The 27,376-nt window shown below is 35.7% G+C and overlaps 1 protein-coding gene across 3 annotated transcripts in view; it reads left to right on the top strand.

Moving 5' to 3' along the window:
- Positions 1-27,376, top strand: part of LOC144453546 (mitogen-activated protein kinase kinase kinase kinase 3-like) — a 62,379-nt gene that overhangs the window by 23,419 nt on the left and 11,584 nt on the right. The window contains exons 4-18 of one of the 3 annotated variants that reach the window (XM_078144860.1): positions 8,066-8,169; positions 10,581-10,623; positions 13,200-13,324; positions 15,503-15,582; positions 16,787-16,931; positions 17,622-17,744; positions 18,168-18,249; positions 18,717-18,852; positions 21,351-21,389; positions 21,944-22,000; positions 23,761-23,800; positions 24,645-24,902; positions 25,599-25,683; positions 26,107-26,186; positions 26,645-26,705. In XM_078144860.1, the coding sequence (XP_078000986.1) occupies positions 8,066-8,169; positions 10,581-10,623; positions 13,200-13,324; positions 15,503-15,582; positions 16,787-16,931; positions 17,622-17,744; positions 18,168-18,249; positions 18,717-18,852; positions 21,351-21,389; positions 21,944-22,000; positions 23,761-23,800; positions 24,645-24,902; positions 25,599-25,683; positions 26,107-26,186; positions 26,645-26,705 (1,458 nt within the window). The remainder of the gene's footprint in view (positions 1-8,065; positions 8,170-10,580; positions 10,624-13,199; positions 13,325-15,502; positions 15,583-16,786; positions 16,932-17,621; positions 17,745-18,167; positions 18,250-18,716; positions 18,853-21,350; positions 21,390-21,943; positions 22,001-23,760; positions 23,801-24,644; positions 24,903-25,598; positions 25,684-26,106; positions 26,187-26,644; positions 26,706-27,376) is intronic. The other 2 variants (XM_078144861.1, XM_078144862.1) reach the window with 2 other exon arrangements.

The raw sequence follows: 27,376 nt of genomic DNA, 5'->3' as shown, positions 1-27,376 counted from the left end.
AATGGGGTTCAAGGTCAGAACTGATAAACATCATCTACACACCAGATGTGTACATGATATATTATATTTAGAATTTATCACATAAAAGGTTATGGACTCTCAACATTTTGAAAACAACAAAAGTGAACGTCATTCAACTCTGTATCTTGCTGTATTCATTCAGTATGAAAAGTAAACCAGGTTTTGAAGTGTTGATTTTGTGCAAACTGCAAAACAAATGTTTACAATCCATAACAGGTATTGATCAAATGGAGGAACATGGCGTTTTAATATATTGTAACAGCTGATTTCAGTAGCAGGACATCATTTACAAATGTACACATACCATATGCAGGTTTTAGCTTATATATTTTAGGCAAAATGTCCATGTCTGGATTTGAACAATGTACATTCAGTAGGTGAGCAATGAATATTCATGACTCATAAGTATTTGTTACCCTCAGTGAAAATACCATGAATATTCATTGACCAATATCTACATGTAAATGTTGGACATGTTAATTAGAGATTGCTTGAATTATCCATAAAGAGTACAGTAACAGGTTGAAATTGTCATCACGTTGAGGCCACTGATTTTAGTGGTGACCCAAAAATCAATTTGGTTTCATTTATTGTATCATATTATGTGTACTGCTAAACAAATATGTTTACCTACAGGTGATTCAATATTGTTCATGATGTACAATTTTATGAGTAAGTCATTACAGGTAACAAAATGATTTCAAGTAATGTTTTAGGTGCAGTTAGTGCAGGATCTACATGTAACCTTCAAATATTTAAATCAGATTGTGCCTGTTAAGGCCATTGCTGACTGCAAACAGGAAATTGAGAATACAGCGCCCTCGCTCAGATTGGGGGTGTCATCTCCTCGAGTCATAGTACTGTTTCGGGCTTTGTCCCTTGGTATTCTGTAGAATTGTAAATCAGGGATGTTTTTTGTATTGTTCAGATGATTAACCAAGTAACCTATATCATGTACAGTATACCCCCAAGGTACCCACAGACAGGAAGTAGAGCGCCATCATGGCAAATATTGCTGAAGTACATATCATAGCAAAGGGTAACCTTAAAATGGGATTCCTTTGGATAAAACTTGCTGTTGCAGTTATTTTAGCAGATCGTACGATTCTCTATTTTTTCATAATCGTTCATCATGAGGTCACTGTAATATTGATATAGTGAATATGAATCATTCTTAATGGAAACCTGTCAACAATACCAATACATTGTCAGTACTTCACCATGTACATTTACAGACTCAAACCCTGTATATGTGTTTACATTAAATCAATATACACTTACAAATCACTATAAATCATGTGCAGTGATGACAATATGAATGCTGATAGTATTTACAGCTTAAAGTGATTAGCTCTTTAATTCACTTTCTTCACCTTGAAAAGAGAAAAATTACTCTGGTATAGCATTATGCAATCAATACTTTGTATTAAAGTGTGACATTTGTTTTGTGGATAACACGCAGTTCTGTTTAGTCTACATACACCCTTCACTTTGTGTGGTTGATTGTGGATATGTCCTTTAAATACTGAAACTCCCCCCCCCCCCCCCCCCCCGTGTTTCTGTAGTCAAATTTGAAATTAGGTAATTTACCCCTCCCCTCCCCCTTGCCTCATCCTAATCTACAGATAATAATTACATGTACTATGATGTAGTGTGATTTAATAATAAATATGCTAATGTGCGTTTAGTACATTAATATCATGGTATTAATGATATCCTACGAGGTCATTGTCATCTCTGATTTATACCATACATCTTGCCTTGACCTGTCTGTAAGATATTGATTGCCGCCTTCAGTGTTGAAGAATTTCGCTATATTTTTTCAGAGCCCAAGACTAGGAACTCTGAACAGTGATTTCCTTCAAGAGAAAGGTTATTCCAATCAGTGTATCTGAATGGGTAGGGTCATAATGATATAGAATGACTTTGGCAAAATGAAAAGAAAATATGTGTCGTAAGATGTGAGCTGTTTCTAGGAATGCATCAAGGTTTTAATACTATTCAGTGTTCAGAGTCACAAAAAAGTAAGGCAACTAATGCAAAGGCAGGACACTATTCAAGTACTATACCCTGGGGATGCCTGTAAAAGTTCATGTTGTTAAATGTAATAAGACACATTTTACTGACAGTTACCATGGTAATGAGTTTTGACAGCTTAGATTGTAATGACCTACATTAAATATTTATATAGGTGTTATTGGGCAGTTCGGTTCACAGGAAAATTGATATGATGTCTGTTAAGATGTATTTTTTTTTCTCACGAACATACAAAGTATTTGTATGTCTTCATTTCATGTTTTTAAGCCATACTGTTAAAACTTGCGTTAACGTTGTCATAGACGCATAAATTTCACAAATTGATTTCCAAATACCGACTGCACAAGATGATGTTCATTTTGGATGTAGGTCAGATTTTACGAGAAAACTGACAATTGCCTATCTTCAGTAAAGTGTGATATGATAACTATGCAGTGTAGATAGTAAGTGGTTTGAATTATGGCAATAAACTCTAGTTAAGATAATAAGAAGCATATAATACATCATTTATTTTCGTGCCAAGTTTGAAAATCAGAAACTTACATCATTTAATTTTGTGCCAAGTTTGAAAACCAGAAACATACATCATTTATTTTTGTGCCAAGTTTGAAAACCAGAAACATACATCATTTAATTTTTGTGGCAAGTTTGAAAATCAGAAACTTACATCATTTATTTTTGTGCCAAGTTTGAAAACCAGAAACATTCATCATAAATGTTACTGCCAAGTTTGAAAACCAGAAACATACATCATTTATTTTTGTGCCAAGTTTGAAAACAGATAATTCATAGCATGAAACACTTACAGGAATGATAACCAAAAGCATGGAATAGCTTCAAAGAATAACACATACAGATAGCAAGCTGTAAATACTAATGACAGGGAGAGTCAAATTTATGGAACATTTTACTATACCCCAGGGAGTGACAAAGCACACTCTCATTAGAATTGTGTTAAGTAGGTCGCATAAAGTATTGCATTACTACACTTAACTATTAAGTATAGCAAACCTGAGTCATATTTTTATGCTACATATGACTATAATGATTATAATACACACAAGATATGACAGCTGCATGAAATTCAAACTGATTTTACGGACGGTTTAGTTTTGATGAAAAATAAAACTACACTTTAAATATATTCCCCAGGAATACATTTCATTAGATGTACTAACATCTCTATACAACATACTGATTCTAAGAGATAAATAAAGAATCTTGTGATAATTGGATTTCTGCTCCTGGCAGGTATCTTTAGCCATTGACAAGATACATAATGGAGAGAGAGAGATATGTGAATTGCGTCACTAAGGGTAGCCTAGGATGTATTCTTTGTGTGATGGGCTCTCTCGCTAATGAGTTGATTTACAATGAAGGATGGAAATCCTTGCACATTTGAAAGAAGCAGGAAGAAAGATACTCATCTGTAATTCGATAACAAATCAATTGAAGTCGTTTCAACTGGAATATCAAATTATGGTAGAAAAGCCAATCATATTGGTTTGTGTGTGTATGTGTATGTCTGTCTGTCTGTCTGTCTGTTGGTCACTCTGTCTGTCAGTGTGTTCACACATATTCATGTATTCTATCAATATATTGTATATAATGAAAATCACCTTGCATTCACTATCTGTAGCATACCATTGCAATGTACTTACATGTGTAATCTGTCTGTCTGTCTGTCTGTCTGTTTGTTGGTGTCTGTGTTCACATACATGTAATTATTTAATTCATGTATCTGTCTATCTATCTATCTATTGTATGTAGTGTTATGGTAATGAAATGAAATTCATGTATCTGTCTATCTACATTTTGTATCTGTCTATTGTACATGTATGTAGCGTTATCATAATGAAATCACCATGCATTTACTACTAGCATACTGGTGCAATGTACATATACATTTTGTATTTACATGGGTAATGTAGCTGTCTGTCTGTCTGTCTGTCTCAGTCTGTCTCTCTGAGTCTGTCAGCATGTATTCACAAATTACACATCCATATATTCTATCAATGTAATGCTGTGATAATTGAAATCACCTTGTATTAGCTCTCCATGCAATACCTCACTAAAGCAATCTTCTCTGTGCCTTTTAAGAATTCAATAAGTAAAGACAAACCTACGCATTTTTGTTATCTCAATGCATTTCTTGAAATAGACCTTGCCACGAAAAGGTGACTGCTGTGAAGAAAATTCTGAATTCTGATGCTAAGTATGAATAACTCCACAGGGGATCTTTATATATTGCTTTCTTTTCATGTAGCAAGTACAGTCAGCGCTAATTAACCTTGCACAAGGAAATGTACTGTCAAATAAAAGGCATATTAATGCTATTAAGGCCACTCACGAAATGCTAATACAATCTGGTCATGATTTTTGCATGCGTTACACAATATACTTGTATGGGTTTTTGGTCACACTTGGACAATTTGTATAGATTGTGAGAGATTATGATAATGTCAGAATTTCTGATTTCCGTTTCCTTGAAAGCTTCAAACATTTGTGTAATTGGGTGTGTACATTCTGTCATGCATAAACTTCAATATAACCTGAACATGGCTGTGTCTGCCCCCCCCCTCCCCCCCCCCCCCCCCCCCCGTCCATACATATTTGATACATATATCCACTGTGAAGACTGCTGTTGTACCTGTGTATAATGGGTTTAACTTATATATATATATAAATATATATATCATATTGAATCTTTTCTGTATATAATTGATATTGCGGAATCTGTAAGATATAAAGTATCTCTTGCTTATTAAAAGTGATTATATAATGTCACTCCTCCTTTCCAAGGTCACTTGGTTATCATCTTCCTGTCATATGTCTGTTGGTTGTGTTATCTTTACATAATAAGCCTTTGTTTGTTACATGTTATATTCTATTCATCTTGGCTGAAGCCTATCCTGTTATCAATGTTAATGTTCATAACTTCTTTGTATGTATGCAGTAGCTATGACATTGCCAACATTGAACCCCACCCCTGTGGCCATCAGATAATCTTAGGAGAGAGAGAAATCATGAACAGTTTTGGTTACCCTCGTTAAGCCAGGACAAAATTTATCCCAAAAGAAGGGTGGTTTGGCTTTCACAAAAGTCCAATCAATGTCTGCCTCAGTATCTCACTGTACATTTGACATACTGAAATTACTTTGTCAATCCAGATAAGTCTCTAGCTCTAGACTACATCTGAAGCACTGTAAAGTTGTGGTTATGACATGGTACAAAAGGTTGAGCTGGTAACTACTAGTATGTTCTTGTAATGCCAATGAAGTGAATGCAGACAAAATTATTCATCCCAGATCAATGAGTACTCTGACCCAAGGACTTACTGTTATTTTGACAAAAGTAGTAAATGTGTTATGTCATGAGTTGATGTTTGCATAAAACCAGGAAGCAGTCAGGCAAGAAGCCATAAAATCACACACACACCTTTAGTTGTGACAATTGTAATTGAACTGCACAAAACCAGGAAGTAAACAAACAAACAAACAGACACAAAGCCAGAAAATGACACACACACACACACACCTTGTTGGGTTTAGTAACTGTATCTGCACAAAACCAGGAAGCAGACAGACACATTGCCAGAAAACAACACACACCTTTTAGCATGACAATTACTGGGATTGTATACCTACATGTATGTCAAACCAGAAAGTGTACGAACAGGTAGACCACACATCACTTAAATGGGACAAGTAGTCAGTTTTAGAAATACCAACATTCTTACATTACACGGCCCTTTTTACATTGACATGGGCAACACAGGTCATATTTGTTTCAAGTGTAGCTGGTAGAGTAATAAACATCTAATATGAACTTATACCAATGTGCTTGTAGTGGCATAGAAGTCATGTGTGTATTTCAAATACAGTTACAGACATTAATTTCCTTCTATGTAAACTTCAGTATTTAATATAAACAAAACCACCATTTCTGTTTGATGTGTTTTTAGTGCCATAACCTAATTACATTATTAGGAAAATGTTTAGTTTTTACGTTTTAAGGTAAACAACACACATAGGCAGTTGAATTTGTCCCTGACTACATGCACCGCCACATTTAACAGATGTGTCTCATGTTAAATACCAAACTTTCCATTTGTCTATCAAATGTTTGGTTGTTAGGTTTTTAAGACCAAATTTAGGGTTCAAATGTAGCCATGTAACTTAATGTAAGTATTAGGATGCCTTCAAATGCAAGCTTTTTAGATCACAAAATCGTATATCAAGACTTTGTCATTATTGACAAATCTTTCAGGCTATCATAACATAAATGCATTTCTTTGCCAATACTATGCTGAAAGTTATGTTTATACATGGGTTAGAATAACAGGGTGATTTACATGTACATACACTGCAGATATCCAAATCTAAGAGATTGGGGAATCACATACACTGCAGTTATCAATGTGAAACCTTCCAATTTCCAAATCTAGAGAGAGATTGAGGTAAAAAAATATACACGTGTTGGTAACTTTAATATATTGTATCCCATCTAACGTAATGATAGCCTTAATACAGTGCAAGGTGATTGTATTTTATCTACATAGCCCATGGCTAGTCATTCCAGTACGGGTAATCGAAATTACTGGATCAACAGATGGAACGTGTTGGTTCAAACTGCCAACATGGAAAATAGCTACTCATTCCAGTGCGGGTAATGGAATTACTGGATCAACAGACGGAGTATGTTGATTCAAACTAACAACATGGCACATGAATATTTAGGCTGTTGACATGAAATAGATACATGATGTTCTGTTTTGGATTAATGTTTGCACGTTCCTGCAATAACAGGAATCGTTGGTGAAAGGGTTGAAAGAAAGATGTTAAGTGATGTCAAAGCTGAGAATCATATACACGTATGTTGAATGTTGTATAGCTCACAGAAATATACCAAAACATAATTTGTAAAAGTTACAGGTATGTAGTATAGCACTTGATAGTTCTAAGTAAATATACCTTTTGCATTCTAAATCGCTGTTCACTAAATTGCCCCCACATTGTACTGAAGGTGCTGTACAGTTTTTTGCCCATAGCACAGACCTATAGTGGTACAATCCTTATTGCTTCCTCATCTCTCTACAGAGCATACAATCCGTGCTGCCACCAAGCACACAGGATTAAATCCCTCACATAATAATCTCTGTTTTACCATGTCCCTATTTTAGATAAATCAAGGTTAACTTGGCCACAATAATAGTTCTAATCCTGCCCTTCAGAAACAAATGGCAAATGTGTGTAAGAATGGATACTGGCGAGACAAACAGATAACGCGCCAGCCACTCCACTATTTGACCATCACGACTTCCTAATACTGTGTATACTATACCATCACTATATCACTCACCAAAGTTTATTTTAATCCAAGGATGTTGTGACTACACACTGCTGTATATTGTGACATACCAAGCTGTGCAGATTATTTATTGCTGTAAATAATACGTTCCGCATCACAACATTCCACAAAGTACCTCTAGAGTCCGTTCTCCCAACTTTCCACTGGAAGCACCCCTAAAGTAGGACTCCTGTACACACATTCCGTAAATGTGGTAGCGAATTTAGTTTTGCCTGCCATGACAAAGGTGCAAATGATGAGATTTTTACAAAGCAGTGACAAATATCTTTTAAAGAGTAAGATCAGAATTCTTGAGTCTAATAAATGACATAGACTAAAGGCAAATCTAGGATACACTATGGTTTGCATCAGTTTTAGGCTGTCCTCCATGACTCCTGTTCTACAGTAATACTAATAGCAAATGAAATACCCCATAGTTGACATCAGTTGTAGCCCAATTCTACCCCAACATAGAAAATGAAATATTGTGTTTTACATAGGTTTTAGGCCATCTTGCTCTACAACCAGACATTGGAAATGAAACACCTTGTAGTTTGTGTGTACAATCTTTCCAAAATGAATGTTTTTTTCAGAATTTTGAATGTCATCATGCGTCACATGTTTTAATGTATTGTGTTTCTTTGTGTACTTTTTACAGTTACTGGTCCATTGACAGAATTACAAATAGCATATATGTGCCGTGAAACGCTGACAGGGTTGGACTATATGCATAGCATGGGTAAAATGCACCGAGATATAAAGGTGAGTGAAGAGTGTCAGAGGTCAGGTTAGGGGTCAGAGTTGAACTTCTAACAGCAGGAAGTAAAAGATAGCATGTTTTCTACACTTCTAAGGACATGTCTGTACACTCATGTGCTCTTTGTTTATGTTGGCGTGATTGATGGCAGCATTGTTCACAGGTCACTGACCTTTTGAAGTGGGGAGATATGGTTGAGTAAAGGAGATAGCAACCAGCAGTGTTGATTAATTCGGGGTGTTTGTTTGTATGCAAAAAACGACAAGTTTTTAAAAGTAAATTACACAGCATCAAGATTTTAAAATAAACGAATCCAAACACTGCTTTTTTGACAATTCTCCAAGCAGTTATTGAAATGATTAAGACTTGTTCACTTTTAAAAAAAGGATATTTAAATTATATTCTGTCTGTTATTTTGGTACTTCTTTCAGTAGTCGTATGCATCACATTGAACTAGACGGCTGTCTATAGTTAAAGAACTATTAGAGACTGTACAGAAACCATCATGATAACTTTTGTGTCAAGTTTAGCACAAACAGTTGGTGGTGATTGTCAGTTCACCATACATCATTAGCGTACACTTGAATGGGGAAAAAAAAGTATATTTGAATTGTATTCTGTCTGTTATTTTAGTAGCACTTGCAGAGCCATACTTATCATGTTCAAATAGACAACTAACAGTTCACCATACATCATTAGCGTTGCGGTTTCATCAATTCCATTGAGAGGGTTATGTGAATTCCGTAGTGATTCACATGGTTTATTTCTGCCAACAGGCATAATTTATAGATAGAACTACAGTATTTCCCTCAAGCAACTGAGATACATTCTTTTGAGTCAGTGTCTAATGTAAAATGGATTTTTACTGGAATAAATTGACACAAACCACATATCTTTCTTTAATGAATACACAAATTCTCTTCTTTCACTTGAGATCTGGTTTGGCAGTGTTATTCCCAAGAGCAGCTAGTAATGTTTTGTCAGATAGCCAAGTCCCCGGGCTGCTTGGGATTTAGAAAATAGACTTGTCTCGAACAAATCACTTGTCCTTCTTCAGTGTCAGAATGTGACATATTCCATGTATCTATAGTGATATTATCACAAAAGGTGGACAGTTAGATGTATATAGCTGACAAGTACTTTCACACCTGGATTTACATATATTGAAGCTAACTTTCTCACACCTCCAGTTTGTTCACCCATAATAGGCCTTTCCATAATTTGCCATGGCGACGTTCTACTTCCTGTCTGTATGTACCTTGGGGGTATACATGGTATAGGTTACTTGGTTAATCATAGAGAACTGCTTCTTTCCTTGATGTCTGAATAATACAAAAAAAAAATATCCCTGGTTTACGCCTCTACAGAATACCAAGGGAGGAAGCATCTCTCAAGACCCATTTCTTTAAAGTCTCAGCCTTCTTCATTTGCCTAGTATCCAGTGTTTGTGAATCCATATTTCTTCTTACCATAGGGAATTTTCCATTCCTGCACCTCAAGCTGTGCTTGCAGAGATTAGGCCCTCTATAAGTCTACTATTATTATTTATTATTATTACTAAGAGGTGATGATACCCCCAATTTGAGCGAGGGCACTGTATTCTCAATTTCCTGTTTGCAGTCAGGAATGGCTTATTTTGATCATTCTGTGAGGTCTATTACAGACACTGAAGAAGGACAAGTGATTGGTTCAAAACATAACTTGTTTCTAAATCCCAAATGGAAGAACCTGTGTATGAATCATAGTGCTTCCATGATGAACATACATATAGTGTAATAAGATGTCTTGTTGCAAGAATGGATGTTCATGGATACTGGGTTCACAGTTAATTACAATGTACAATTGAAATTTCCACTCACATAAGTCAAAAAAAAAAAAAATTTGGTAGTGCATCTCAAATATTCGCTGACATCCTCATAAGCATTGTCTCATGAGGAATGTACTATAATGTGCTGTCGGATGCCTAGGATGAGACATGAGAAACAAGTTTTGAGTGATACAACAGGAATCTTGATGCCTGCATTCTGATTTAGATGTCTTGTTGTACTAGACGCATAGATACAAGAAACAGACATTATGATGAGGATACTTGTGAACTATGGAAAAACAGAATATGAACAAAGACAATTGGGTCATAATGTAGCTATTGTGTATTGTTCATCACTGCTTTGTAAAATCATATAGTCCTATTCAAAACAGAGAAATATTCATACACATGCCTGCACATACATGTTTGTTCAAAGAACGATTGTTTCACCCAGAGTGGCTCTATTCATAATATTAATAAATCCAACAATATTCTATAGTTTTTTGCCGTATTTGCAAAGCTATAAAAGCAGATCTATTACAGTAATGTATAAATTGTTTTACATTATGTAATGTTTTGTTTATTGTCTTGTTCTCTTTGTCATTACAGGGTGCTAATATTCTACTTACAGATGACGGTGATGTCAAACTAGGTGAGAGATCCTTTCTCAAAATAGAATTATTAGCACAGCTGAACTATGAAAAGGTTCAGTAGTGCTGTAAGTGTAATGTATGTATGTATGACTATGTATGTATGTATGTATGTATGTATGTATGTATGTATGTATGTATGTATGTATGTATGTATGTATGTATGTATGTATGTATGTATGTATGTATGTATGTATGTATGTGTATTTATGTATGTATGTATGTATGTATGTATGTATGTTATGTATGTATGTATGTATGTACGTACGTACGTACGTACGTATGTATGTATGTATGTGTGTATGTCTATGTTTGTCTGTCAGTGTCTCTGTGTCTGTTTGTGTCTGTCTGTGTCTGCATACGTGCATGCATGCATACATGTACATGTGCATGTGTGTTTGCATGCATGCATGAATTTACATGTAAAGTAAAAAAAGGCTGGGACAATCTATGCCCAAACTATGCAGTTGTGCTCCACTACTCAGTTGACACTTTTATTTATTACTTGTCATGTTATATTCTGCTCTGAATATGTTGTATGTTGATATAAAAAAAAAAATTTATTTAAAGTCTGACACATGTGTTTATAGGCTTATCATAAATTGTAAACTTAAAGAAAAATATGATGACTTTTATGTTATCATGTACATAAATCCAGAATGATATAATATATGTAATGTGTAGAGCCACGATAAAAGTTTACCTATGAGTGTATGGGTGATACACTTTACATCATACATCAGCAAGAAATGTTTGCAAGAATGAATGTTCATGGACTGTGGGTTCATACTTAGGAATGAAATTTCTACTCACAAAGTCAAAAAAACAATTTTGGAAGAGAATCCTGAATTTTCACTGATGGTGACGAGACATTGGCAAAAATTTGGAATTCACTTCCAAGAATTTTTTTGACTCCTGTGAGTAGAAATTTCATTACTAAATAAATCTTAAAATGTAGGTTTTAAGAAAACTATCCAAAAAATGCTTCATTCATACATTCATTGCAATTCTCATCATTTGTTAAGTTAGATAAAAGTAGGTCAAGAAAGATCTTAAGGTATATCTTTGACAAGATTGCAGAGTAAGCAAAGTGAAATTTGTGAGTGAATGACCATAAATTATTTAGCTTTACTCCGTGTAATGATGTCCATGGTTTTATAACATCTAGCCTTTGATCCTATACCCATTCTATCACCATCAAAACTGACATCTACTAAGCTATCATAATGTCCATGATGCATGTGTTCCAGCGCTGTCATTATCCATTGAATTTTAAAGCCTCTTATAAGCTATAAGGCTACTAATGATCTGTTATAGTTCTTTTATCGGTGGTAAGGACAGTAGAAGCAAAATACCTTGAAGTTATTATTAGGTGGCAGTAACTGCTGTTGTATTGAGATGTACAGTCTTTCTTTATTAGTACTAGTCAGTAGTCAATGTAGAAAATGAACTTGCCACAAAGCCCCATGATAAAGCAGAATAGTTGCTGTAATGTTGAAATGTACTTCCTGACTGCTAATGCGAATTATTACCTCATTACAAAATGCCTCAGTGTCATTTATCAGGTGGTGTAGCGGTAGTTGTTGTAATGTTGAAATGTACTTCCTGACTGCTAATCCAAATTATTACCATATTACAAAATGCCTCAATGTCATTTATCAGGTGGGGTAGCGGTAGTTGTTGTAATGTTGAAATGTACTTCCTTATTGCTAATGCAGATTAGAACTTAAAATGTCTGAGAGCCATTATCTGGTGGGGTAGCGGTAACTGTCGTTACCGTAATGTTGAGATGTACTTCCTTATTTGCTAATGCAGATTAGAACTTAAAATGTCTCAAAAGTCGGGAAGTGGTTGGTACCATTATGTTGAAATGTTCACTTTCATATTTATCTGGATTAGTACCTAACATCAAATGCCTCAAAGTCACTACAATGTAGTCCCAGTGTATTACTATAGGCAGTAAACATGACCATTAGACCAAGGTTTCATTAATCTCTAACAATGTCTGTGACAAAATGTTTTTTTTTTTTGAAGTGTGTATTTTCATATTTCTGATAGTGTCTAGAAGGCTGATAAAATCCTATTAATCAATCTGGGTCTGAAATTTCACAGAAAATGAAAAACACAATATATTTACTTAATTGTTCCTAGTCAACATATAAACTTGTCGGCTATGATTGTATTAATTTCAATACACAAAAATGTTTTTAGCAGAAAAACTTTTGTTTGAGTACAGTGTACTTATAGCCAGCCAACCTTAGTTGAAATGTATAGTTGAAATAAAATATACCATCATATAATTAGAATCACATATCAAAATTCATTAATCATTTCCTTCAAGGTCCTTAGTAGACTGATCAAAACATCCCACTCATTTGTAATTTGCTGTTCCGAAGTAACTATATTTACTGTCCCATTTCCTTCTTGCACATGCGCTGGTATACAAATGCAACCGATGCACACATTTCCCACGTTGTCAATTCAGAAATTAAGAATTTTTAAGAAAATAAGCTTTCTTGACGATGGTGATAAATTTAATTCCCACCTATACTAAATAATGTTGTTGTCACTTTTTCAGCTGACTTTGGTGTGTCTGCCCAAATCACACAAACTATGTGTAAAAGGAAATCCTTTATTGGTACGCCATATTGGATGGCTCCTGAAGTGGCTGCAGTTGAAAGGAAAGGTGGTTATAATTTCCAGGTAAGTAATTCTACAAGACACTTTATGTGAAACTACTGGCCTAGGAATGCCAGCTTCAGTGTGCCCTCTAATGCCGTGATAGCCAAATTCTGTTGTTGTGAGTCAAAATGATGAAAACTGGCATTTCTTCTGAGTTAGCACATAGTATGAGATAGGGGAACACTAAATGTTGGTGCGTCACGAGAAATTGTATGCATCAGTGGCGCTTCAAATTGGCTTAGAGGGCACACTGGCTAGCTTTGTGGTGACATCTACAGCAATGACAGTACTTCTCAGCAAAGCCTCAAGTATACTCTGAGGCATTCAAAAGGTAGCTGTATTCGTAATAACATGGAGTCCAGTATAAATTTCTATTCTACTGTGAGACATCTCTTTAATGGTATAAAGTATACTAGAATGTGCGTGACTAGCCATGCATTCCAGGAGACTGTTAATTGTGTTAATGCTAATTGCCATTTGTGTTTAGAACGTTGTAATTTCCACTGACTTCACATTGATAGTATTAAAGTGACATCAGTGAGAGATTAGTATTCAGTATTAGTGATAAACAGTCAAAATACTTTATGCACCCTGTCATTGTACATTGTTTGGGGAAATATTGAGAACAGATTTAAAATTGTATAATTCATACAGCCCACAGAGACTTCAGTGGTGGTATATAATGATCATGCTGCCGTTTCTGAAACATGCAGAATTCTGAACGCAAAGTGTCTGTGTTAGGTATTGTATAAAAGCATGGAATAGTTGACACTCGCCGTAAATTTGTAGGGAAAATCACGGGATATGTTTGTAAAACAGTCAAATATCTTAAGGTAAACACAAGTATCTATGAATTGTCTTGTGTAGGAGTAGAAACATGCAGATGGCGTAATACCTACCAGTAGTACATGTATGGTGGGCAGTGGTTATAACTTTGGCATTCTTATAATGATTCAGAATCTATTGAGTCACTTTGAGTCATTTTGAAAAGTAAAATTATTGAATCATATTCTTCATAAAACCTTGTAGACCTGACAAACTGTAATTTATCATAGCTAGAAGTAATTATGTATACATCACACGCAATAGTTATTGATTTAAACACATATTGAGCCTTTCCATATTGTGACTCAAAATCTAATGAAGAAAGAATTACAGTAGAAATGATGTTGGCTTAGTGTTTCACTCATGGGACATTACCCTTCTTGACACATAGATAGACTACTTTCATCTGTAGACTAACAATAACAGAGACACAACACACACAGCAGGATCCTTTGCCCAATCACATTGAACAGTGATGAGCAATGCATTGCTATTCTGTCACAGGGCAGTAAAAACGGGCTTCTAATGAAAACATTACACATGGACTTGATGATTTTAATGGCTTCAATTGTTTATTTCCAACTAATAATCAACAATCAACTTGACTACTTCTAAAGCCACACTGTGAACCTACATCCCCCACCTATGCACCTATGAAAGTTGTCTGAGTGTGTGTGTGTGTGAAAAATGTCATGTTACATGAGTGAAACACCAAGGTAAAGTCATTTGCACTGTAGCTGACAAGTCATATGTATAGGTGCTATGACCATCTTGAATGTACAGACTGCCTAACGCGTGCATGTAAGAACGGAAATACAATTGTACACACACACATGTGACCAAAATATTAATTGCCTCTATCAATTCAAGCTTACCTTACCAAATACTGTAAGTTTTAAAATCAAATGATAAAAGAACGATTTGTTAAAAAACTGAAAAATATTGGTAGTTTTTAATTTATTTGGCAATGTATTTATAGTATTTCATTTTGATTAAATTAATATATTTGGAGAAATGGGTATCAACAAGGTACTGTAAACTGGGTTATTTTCACTACGATAAAATTTTGCAATTTTACAGTCTTCAGCTAGTTCCCAAAGACTAATGTTTACACTTTTCTAAGCCTGGTGTGCTGTGTGTTTATATTCAGGAAGGCATTGCAGCCACTACTTATTTCCACATTTTTGTTTTCAAGCAAAATGAACGCAAATAAGTCTTTAGTGAAAATTTCCAAGCTTACATTACATTGTAATACATATTCATATGAATTACAATCCTTGAAAGGGAACTAGGTTAAACAGACACAGCACTGGGGGAGCAGTATTGTAGTCCATTATGTCGTAACTAACCCATTGTGTTTGTATTGTATTACAGTGTGATGTGTGGGCAGTTGGTATTACTGCCATTGAATTGGCTGAACTACAGCCACCTATGTTTGATTTACATCCAATGAGGTACGTTCATTCTTTAATCTATTCTCGTGTCATTGTACCTATTAATCTAAAGGTTTACCTACCATACAAGTAATCTTAGAAAGAATGCCCATCCAGTTTGTAAAATCACAGACAAGTAACTGCAAGTGTTACTTGTCTGTGGTAAAATGTATGCAGGCAAAGACACTTTGGTATTTTAGATTACTGTTTTTGGTTAACTGTATTTGATATTACGAATGATTCTGACCTAAATGTTACCATGGATGTAAATACTAATAACATGAGTCTGTTGCTACTAATGAAAATTTCTACTCACGGAGTCATACAAAATTTCTTGGAAGTGTATCACAAGACATCTCATTAGTATCGTCAGGGGTGTATTACATACTGTTGATTCAGTGTTTTCATTAGATTCAAGATCTTTCCTGCATTCTCCAGTCTGTTCACCAGTTTGAGAGTTCCCCACCAAAATTACGGTACAAAGAATGGGAAATCTATGCAACTTGTAGATGTACCAAGTTGTTTCCCCTCTGTGACTGGGACTCCCAACCTCACCACAAATACTGTTATTTGGAATATAAAGTGTACCCTTAGCGATTGTAAGGTTTATTGCATGTTAATTTGTGAACTAATAAAATTGTACTTTTAATATTTTCATTTATTTACCGACTTGAGTAGAAATTAAATTCAAATATTGACTTACAGAAAATGTGTTCACATTTTAATACTCATTAGAAGGAAACCGGGATGACAATTCAATCAATTGATGTTGATCTTAATATAGTCTATAGTCTATCTGTGGCTTTGAATCTTTCTCTACAGCTAGAGGAACAAGAAGCTGAGATGAAATTTCAAATTCTAACAAAGCCACCCACACTGAAATTAACATTCTTGTTTTTAATCAAGCACAGTTTTCTGCCCAATGATAAGTTAGGATTTATTGTCAGCAGTTCCATAATGCCCATATATGGTACATTTGTCATATCAGGACACTAGTAACAGTTGGGGGGTTTTCTCATTTGCATGAATGACTGTTAACTCATGACTTCTCATTCCTCTAGACGTGGTGAAGGATTTAAAGCCAAGGATAGCTTCTAGACTAATCTTATTCTTAAATGGAGGGGAACAAACGTGATATATATGAACAAAATTGACCGCCAACAGTTGGAAGCAAAATGTTGTCATGACACATACAAATCTGTTTTCTTCCTATTTGTTCTTGCAGAGCACTTTTCCTCATGTCCAAAAGTGGTTTTGTGCCACCCAAGCTCCGAGACAAGGAGAAGTGGACACCCGTTTTCCATAATTTTGTAAAGTTAGCACTCACCAAAAACCCCAAAAAGAGACCGACTGCAGACAGAATTTTACAGGTAAGTGATTTAGGGAGATGTCTTCTAACTGTTGCCAAGGTAGAAATGTACTGAGCTCAAATTCAGTACTGTCAGATTCTCTGTACTAACCAGAATACTGCAGTAGAGAAATATTGACGAAATAAATGAAGACTAAATGTTGTGATTGTGTGGAAAGTCTGGCATAGAAAAGTCTGATTTGTCATTTCAACCTTTGTGTGCATGTGGGGTGGGGGGGGGTCTGTATGTATGAGTCTGTGAGTGTGTGTCTGTGTGTGTCTGGTTGAATGTAAATGTGCTCTATATGCATGCTTGTGGGTATCATTTTGCCCTCTTACAAAAGACAAATATTTTGCCACATAGTATGAGGGATTGGAAGCACAAATTTTGGTATGTCACAAGAAATTGATGTGTGTCATCAGTGGTGTGCTAAAATGGCTTAGAGGACGCACTGGTGTCTGTGTGTCTGTGTGCATGTGTGCACTCGTGCATGCATGTGTGTGCGTTTATGTGTGTTCTCTCTGTGTGTGTGTGTGTGTGTGTGTGTGTGTGTGTGTGTGTGTGTGTTTGCTAGGGTATAGTATGTACATTTGTATATACATGTATTCCTATCGGTTTGTTCTTTGTTTCTCATTACATATGTGTGTCTGTGTCAGAAAGTAATGGCAGTGCAGGGTATTTGTAAACTCACTTTCTACTTTTCCTCCACAGCACCCTTTCTTTACATCATCACCTGAACCTTTAAATCAGAGGCTGGCCAAAGAGTTGATGGAGAAAGCGAGCAATCCAAACAGTACAGTTTACAGCGTCGATGACGATGATGATCCCACAGAGGTAAGTATCATTAATTTCACAGCAGAAGTAATATAGTAGTTTTGTAAGGTAAATGTTAATTTTCATTTTCAGTGATTAAAACTAATGCTTGTGTAAAGCTGTAACTTGTTTCAAAAGTTTTTATAACAGAAGCAAAGGATGAAAGAAGTGGTATAGCAGAGGGTTTGGGAGATAAGACAGAACTCGTAGCTTTACTGGACATTGATGAATAAAGTTGATCACTTGATACATGCTATGAAATGACATGATGTTTCCTATGTTGGTGTTTATCATATCTTATAATATATATGATTATGCTAATGAGTGTTTAAAAAGATTTGTATACACTGTTTTCTGTAAATTGATCTGTACTTATGGTATGGAAATATATGCAATCACTTCAAGTGTTCCATTGATACAGTGTAACTTCTCTTGTGTTTCCAGCCGACAACAAACGATTGTCCGCAGAGAATACCTTCCAAGAAAGTTGGTAAAGACAAACAGAGACCTCAATCAGAAATCGACAGTAAGTGATTTTATGTGCAAAACTATTGTATCATAATATTGTAATGTTGACTTATTAGAACGTGGGTAGGAATCTTGATTCTCCCTGTGAAGTGTGATGTTACATTTGTTTTGTCAGTGTTTGATGTTTATGTAAACTTTGAGTATTGTAATCATAAGGAGAATAGGCCATTGCAGGAAAAAGGAAATTGAGAATACATCGCCCTCACTCAAATTGGGGTATCATCACCTCATAGTATGTTTCTTAAGAGCTTTGTTCCATGTATTCCGTAGAAGTGTAAATCAAGGATGATTTTTGTATTGTTCAGACATCGAGGAAAGCAGCAGTGCTCTATGATTAACTGAGTAACCTATACCATGTATACCCCCAAGGTACACACAGACAGGAAGTAGAACGCCACCGTGGCAAATTTTGGAAAGGTCTATTATGAGAGAATTAACACTGTGTGACTGTTGGTTTGTTTTCAGTGGAGAGGCTGGCCCTAGAGTTACCCCCAGTCAGAGAGACAAATATTGACTCTGATGACAACAACTCATTGTACAAATCGTGGCATCCACAAGAACAGGATCAAGATGGAGATATGACATGTATGAACAAACGAAAGTAAGTGAGGTGTACATGATGGGGTAAAATTAAGGGGATCGGGGAAGGAGAGGATTGAGTCATACAAGGTCAAACTGAAAGTCTAAAGTAAACGAGAAGAAATTTGTGCCGTTTTATGTAGCAGCTAAATGGTTTCTTCAGTTACAGTATTACCTATTAAAGTACAGCAGTCTTCCTTTTGACAAAATGAAAACGAAATAAAACTACTGGTTTCATGATTGTCTCCAGACTGTCAAGGATAATGTTGCAGGTATAGTCACACACTTTACCTTCAGAAAGGAGAACAGTGTGATCACCTTCTACCCTCCAATCAACCACAGCTGGACTTTGAAGCTGTCACCATTCATGACAAAATACCGGTAATAGTATGAAGAAGCAGCAGTTGTGTATATACCCGTATGTGAGGAACATGTACCATCCCCAGCATACGCAAAATTTTGGCTTTAGGCTATAGCTCAATGAATAGCTTGCAACTCAAGGTGGTTTACTCGTAGCATAGCCAACAAATGGAGCACAAAATAGGTTGGCGTTGACATCCCGACATCCAGCTGGAACATACATGTAGTGCTTTGCATCATAACACTGCTTTCCAAATATCCCTATAAATAACATGTATTGCTTTGCATCACTAAAGAAGGGTGTATCTGAAGGACACTCGGCTTGTTCTTTCAAACCATAAACTTTTTGCATGAGATAAAACTGGTAACATTTTTACTTGATCAACCTGATACTTTACTATAACACTATAGACCCAAATGTCGTAGTGCTTTGCTAGTACACGATGGATGGGTCTAGTGTCCTTGCTAAAAAAAAATAGCTAATTTCAAAGCAGATGGAAACATTCAGTTTTCGTGTAGAGTGAACAGGAGTGAGTATATGTGTGGAGTATGGTGACACTTGCACAAAGTAGTACTTCTAAATGGTATGGAAACAGGTATTTCAAGTCCAGCACGAACATATTGATGCTGTCAGAAGAGTCACCATAGTAATACTGCCTCCTGTATGGCACAAAACAGAAAGATTGTCTGTAGGTGTACACTGTAACACTGGGACAATGTGAAGCATGAATTGCTGACGTAAATGTTATGTAAAGCAATTTTAAGTATTGCTGATGTCACATTAAAGATGCTACACATATATTGATGATGTCATTTGATAAGTCTACACAAATATTGATGATGTTACAGTAAGGTGAATGATTGATACACAAATGTTGATGATGTCACACAAGTGATATTAATACTACTGATAGTGTTGTATAATGGAGAATTTGATAAAGTGATAGAAATTATTATAAACGATGAAATGCTTGAATTAGTCAAGTTTTACATGTAGGAGCTATAATATTGTACAAGAAATGAAGTGAATGGATTGTATTTCTGGTTACAAAATTGTACGACTTTAGTAATCAAGCCTTCGGTTTACTATTAGATAGGTGCTGACGAAATCTATTGTTCTTCAATGTCATAGATTACACAAGTGGATGATAGTGGTTCCTCTATTGTGTGATTCTAATCACCCTGTGATCTAGATAGTGTAAACGTTGGAAGTACTAAACCAGTAAATTGCAAGTTCATGGAACTCTGTCAATAAACCTCTGCCTGACGCCTTCCTTCTTTCACTATAATAAAACCAACATCAAGCATATCACTGTTGTATCAATATGTTGCAACAATAGTTTTAGTTTGTGTCTATCTTTAGTAAACCAAAGGCTTAATATTACCATGTACCAGAGTAACTCATATATATATATATATATATATATATATATATATATATATATATATATATATATATATATATATATATATATATATATATATATATATATATATATATATATATATATATATATATATATATATATATATATATATATATATATATATATAAATATATAATATAACTTATCTTTTCAATATTATGGGGTCAAAGGTAAGCGATATTTGTAAAATGAGAAACCAACTGGTTGTTACACAATGTGTATGGTAATAATTTCGGTAATGTACTTAGTGTACATTGCAAGTGTATACATCTAGAAACACATCACCATTCGAAAAAAGACACTTGTTGAAAGTTGGACATGTACTCATAATTATGTATTATTCAATCATCATTTGGTATTAAAGAAAATTGAATTTACAACCTGTAACATCCAAGTAAAGCGATTTCACTGTGCTACAATCATGTACAAATGTATAGCATTCTTTCACATTGTGGAAATGCTTTACTTGTATGGTACGGGTTGTAAAGTCAGTCAGATAAAAACAACTGAGATGTATCGGCAACCAAGATTGGACGAAGACCAAATAAAGGTATACAGTACAAGGCAGTCATGATAATTTTTTGCCTCACTCCACTTGCATTTCACTTTTGTCAAGTTTATACACACGTTTGTTACACTCCATCGTATTCAGATTTCAGATCACTGCATTCTGATCATTTTTTTTTTCCAAATTTTTTTTTTCTCTCCTGTTACTATGGTATTGCATCATCAGGAGTCTGTTGGCATCTGTAGAAGAGGAATTACAAAAACGGTATGCAGCACAGTCACTACGTGTTTCTGCATACTGATGTAGTTTTAATAAGAAAGAAAGAAAATTCTCATAATCCCTAACCCTAAATTTGTTCAACCACAGAAACTTTTTGTACACCACGCAAAGCTTGCTGTAGGTTTTAGTGCTATGAATCAGTATGTAGTTGACACGGTAATGATTCTTGTAGTGAGTTTCTACATTTTTTTTTTTTTTTTTTCAAAAATGACAAGTTTGTAGAAAATTTTGTTCCCGATTCTGGCAGATTATGTACCGTATTTGTCTGTGTATATGTATCTATTGCATGTGATTTTGGTTTCAAAATATTAATACCAAATCTAACACTCTGATGTTCTGGGAGTTGTTTCAGTGTTTTAGTTCTGCTTTTACCCTGAGCTTTTCCAAACAATTATCCACATAACCACAGACTTATACCATTTCTCTTTTTTTTTCTTTCTCTTTCTGTCATTCCATTCGTCATTTGTGTGTCGGCACTGATTGTGTGCATGAACCATTCCATGTCATTTTGTTCATTGTTCATTGTTTGCATGGTGTAGGGGTCATGACACCAATAATTTGGCTGATCTAGAATTGGACTATGAAGTAGGCCAAATGTAAGTAGTGAAATGAGACACACCTGCATACACACCTAGGTGGGTTAGTTAGTATAAAAAAGCACCTGGGTTGTTTTTAAGGCACATATGGGTACTAGCATACGCTGATGCATGCTAGCACCCCATATACGGGTACCAGCATACATGCCTGGGTTGCTAGTACAAATATGGGTTTCTAGCTGATGTGATAGGTTACTAGCACACGGTTTTTAGTGCTGGCAAATTGCGATAGATTGCTAGCACCCATGTGGGTACCAGCAGACATACCAGGGTTGCACTCATATGGGTACCAACAGACTTGCCCAAGTTGCTAGTACACAAATGGGTACTAACACCCACATTCGGGGGGTAATTAATTGCTAACTCTCATGTGGGTACGAGCAGACATGTCAGGGTATCTGGTACACAATTGGGCACTTGAGTTGCTAGCACCCAAATATTTACCAGCATATCGTACATGTTAGGGCTGCTATATATAGACATATGGATACCAGCAGACAAAACCAAGTCTCGTACACATATGGGTAATAGCATATATGCCAGGGGTGCTAGTACACATGTGGGTACTAGTATACATTCATGAATTGCTAGCACTAATATGGGTAGTGGTATACATGCCTTGGACTGCTCATACACATATGTGTTCTAATATACTATGACGTTTTCCTAATACTGTCAGTTATAGTTCAAACAAACAGGTTTAAAGTGCACATATGGGTACTAGCAGACATGGTTTTATGTTGTTGGTACACATACGGGTATATTTCTGTGCTATGACAGGTTGCCTGTATACGTACATGCATGTGGGTACTCGCTCTCTGACACAGTAGTTCATGTATACTGGTACCCACATAATGTGACAGGTTTACTTAGTACACTTTTGGGTATGCACACTATGATAGGTTGCTAGCACACATTCAGGTTGCAGCATACTTTTAATCTACATTTCCGTCAGTATTTTGATCATGACTGCCTAACTGTTGACTTTACTGGCCTCCCATAACCTCCTCCCTTTCTTTTGTTTCCAAGATTTTTTTTTCTAGGACCGTGTGGTATCTAAATTTACCTCCTCATTTTAATCAATGTTGTTAACTTCTAAATTATGTAATATGTAACAGGTTTCATGAAATGAATGTATGCTAACACCTTGAATTAGACAATGTATTTTACTTGAAGTGTGGCAGAAAGTCTGTGTGGTGATATTTTTTTTTTTTTTTAAGCGTATGGTTACTTTTCAGTATTTGAGTTTTAAGGTTTTCAAAGTTCGTTGAGCAAAAGTTGCATGGCTGGTGATGGTAATGGTGATGGTTGTCACGTCATCTTTTCCCCCATTTTAACACTCAACATTGTGAAATGGCGTACACATCGCAGCAAACCATTGCACTAACACCGTTTTTCCCCAATGCCTCAGTGAAGCAAATCACAAAGTTTTATTTGAATTTACATATTTTTTTTTTCCAGTTTCTGTTGTGAGGATTGTTCTTTTGTAACATGCACTGCGATTCTCACAGTATAGATAGTAATGAAGTCTTGCACTTGTTATTTTTATGACACCTACATCCCTGTCTCTCATCGTCATGGTTGTACTTGTAGTGTGGTATGGAATGCATGCATGAAAACTGTTTCCTTAGTTTGAAGAGTGTAGAGTTGCTATGAACATGATGCCGTGAAGTGACAGTGATATATATGTTAGTGTAATGTGTGTTTTGAAAGACGATATATTTTTCAAATGCGTGACTTCTGTTTATCTTTTATTTCAGGGAAACATTACCTCAGAAACCTCCACCGCTTCCTCCAAAGGTAGGTTTGTGAATTCCACAGAACAGTAGACTGCCCTCAGTGTTCACATTGATATACTGTAGACTGCCCTCTATGGCCAGTCTGATTAGTGGTTGACTATATTTGGACATAAGCTGTTACTATTGGTCAATATTTGTCATGTTGTAGTATTGCTGTACTTGCCTTCTGACATAGCTTCATTTCCTTGTTAAATACTAGTGCCCAATCTGTGCATACAGGCTATATTGTACCTGCAATGATGTTTTGATGTCAACAATTCTGTTCTGATTCGGAAACGAATCCCAAATTCTCACCAACATCTCATCGACATCATCAAGTTTATACTCCATGGCAATAGCCCATTGCAGTCAACTCCTGATGATGCTGACTAGATGTCAACAAAAATGTAGTATTCACTTCCAAGAAATGTTTTTTGACTCCATGATTAGAAATTTTCATTGGTACTGATGACAAGTGTCGGACAAGAACAAAAATATGTAAAAATCAGTGCTACCAGACTACAGTGTAATTACAAAGAGTAACACTGAAGTAAAGCACTTTCTCTGTGTGCTACACTTGTTTATGGCATTCATATCAATATGTAAAAGTGTATTGTTTCAATTGGTTTATTTACAAACCTAGCATGTGGCCTTTCTAATGTCAGTGGTCAATTACCAAATGAAACAGTATAATTTTACACTTGATATGGATGCTAGAAACGATTGTGGTACATACAGAAGACGCTTTACTCTGGTGTTATGGGTTGTATTGTGTATTGATACTGTAATGTATTTCAGTATCAGAAGCCTATATTTCTGTTGCCCAGGGTGATACGTGTCTCACCAATGTGTGTATGTCTTTACAGAGCGTCCAGTTTAGAGTGCCAGGGGAAGAGAACGGATCACAGGGATCCGAATCACCAGACCAGTCCAGACGATCAAGAGGCACAAACACAGCTGAGAGTATACCACCAGTGACAACAAATGGAGAAACGGAAAGGGAGAACAGACCACCAGTTGATGACAAGCCGCCACAGGTGCCTCCCAGGAAACCCAAAAATGAATTTGTCAAGAAAGAACCTGGTCCAGCTAGCAATGGTCTTCCACCAACTCCCAAAGTACACGTAAGTATATGTGTTGATTCCACCCCTTTTGCACTGACTGTGATGATGTATGACCCTAATGCATTACTTTTCTATGACCAAAGGCCAGTGTAATAAATACAATTGAATACCAACCAGCAAGTCTGCATTCCTTGTAAAGGTTCTTTGTACACTCATAGCACCATCATGTCATCCACAATTGCAATGAAATAGTATGTTTTGTATTTACAGTATGTGTATATCAGTATTAATAGTATGGCAGTGAAAATTATGGCTAACTGAGAAATAAAGATACAAGATTTCATTGAAATACTAGACTGATTCAGTCTTCCAAGTATCTGTCTTGTATCTGTCGGGGGGGAGAGGGGTGGGGTAGCGGCCTTGTAGTGGTACTTGGACACAAAATTACTGAAACTTTGGTCACCACAATATGGAGTGCAGTGGATACTGCACTCTTAACATAAGCAAGGGTAACCACTATTTCATGTGCAAACATCTTGCAAGGAAAGGTAATGTGAGCAATCTGTGAAACTGATACCACCAGATCTTTTAGCATATACATTGGCTGTCAGTACGTTCAGTATGCTGCTATATGCTAAACACTGAACCAAATACTTAATCCAAGTTCTACCTCTTTGTGGGGCATGCAAGAGTCTCGTGTCAAAAGTTTGGTAATTGATCTGTTCTAGTAATGGGTTTCCTCTTTTCCTTTCAAAGATGGGAGCTTGTTTTTCCAAAGTTTTCAATGGCTGTCCACTGAAGATAAACTGTGCGTCAAGTTGGGTTAATTCAGAAACTCGGGGTAGGTTGTTTACATTTTGTTTGTTATCACTTTTTCTCAAGGTTTTATAACTTGGATACCTTGGCTACACATTGTCCCTAAACCAAATTTCATCTGTACTGTGGGTAGCTGTTACAATGTAGATCATTCACTCATTCCGAGATTACCTTTGTAGAACTAGTAAACTCCACAAGTCCATCTTAAAAAATTTTCTGTACAAGCAGCCAACCCACTGAACTTCACTGGTTGTGTGCATTAATATAAGGAGTCAGTTTGTGAAGTGTCTCATCACATTGGGAGAACTTCAAATTTATACAGTGAGACCCAGCCTAACAGGAAATAGCACCCTCTGTGTTTAACTTGAGAAATCAAAGCTTTTCACTTGTTTGATATTTAGAGGTAGAGAAATGAATTACTTATTGTTCATTTGAAATTCTGTTACAGCTCAGATTTTGTTACTTGGTTGTGATGAAGGTATTTATGCACTTGACATGACCATGCTTCATGAAGCAACAATGGACCAGGTGAGTGTTTTATCTCTGCATATGTAGCACCATGGGTAGTAAACACTGCCCTCTATGTTCAGAATTGATGAGTATATTCTACTTTGTTTTCATCCTTGCAGAAGAGACAAATTGAATACCAATGTGCACTAAAAACTCTGAAAACAAAATCTGAATCTTTTATCACTATGCACCACAAATTCATTGAGTTCTCCTGTCTGTGATGTTTGCTGCCTTGTGCTATCCTCGGCAGTATTTTTAAATGTTTACATGTAACAGTATTTTACTGCCAAATAATTAAATCTAAAATCAGAAATGTACTAAGCTAGGTATGGTATTGAAAACTAGTTGTACAACCTGAATAACACTACAGTCCTGAGTGCTTTCAGTTTGGACATGTTTTCATCATTTCAGTATTCAGAGGAAATATATGACCTGAAGATAGAAGTAATTGTGTATTCTTCTTTTAACCTCATCAGATATTCCCCAGAAGATGTTACTGGTTATATGTCATTAATAACACAATGATGTCATTGAACGGTAAGGAATATACTTAGTTTTGTATTCACAGGTACTCAACACAGTCGAGTAGAAAGCTTGAATTCAGCCATCTTGATAAATAGGAAATAGTTAGGGAGTACAAATCTAGATATTTAACATTCAGTCAAGCATTAAGCATTCCCCAGGAATTGTGTCCTAGAACAAGAACAGTGACTTCTGAATATATAAAAACTTTGCGTGATCCTATTTGAAGTGGAGCCTGGCTCTATCTGATGTGTTTCAGAAAATGTAGCCCTACGGTTTTGGCGAGTACCAGAGCAGTGTTTAAAACTGTCAAGAGCTCCTGGTACTGACTTGTGTTAAAAATTATAAGTGTAAATAATGTTACAAAAGTGAGATCCAGGGATGTTACAAAATAATGTCCCATGTAATGTATTGTACTGTAAGCCCACCTAATTAGCAAGACAAGTTTTAAATACATCATGCTGCTTCTGTGTAAACCACATGTCCTTACTGAATTTCAGTTCTAAAATATCCCAACTGGCCAGCATCCAATTTTTTTGAATCACAGCATATCAATCCCTGAGGTTGAGCTCTCACCAAAGCTTGTTTAGATTTAGATGATGATAATTATTTGTAACAATTAGTCCCTGAATTTAACATTGAAATCTGAATTTTGTAGTAGAGTATTCCCAAACCTGACCATTTTA

This window comes from Glandiceps talaboti, chromosome 2 (genome assembly GCF_964340395.1).
Source record: "Glandiceps talaboti chromosome 2, keGlaTala1.1, whole genome shotgun sequence".
Taxonomy (NCBI): Eukaryota; Metazoa; Hemichordata; class Enteropneusta; family Spengelidae; genus Glandiceps; species Glandiceps talaboti.
This window is presented reverse-complemented; position numbering and strand designations above follow the sequence as displayed.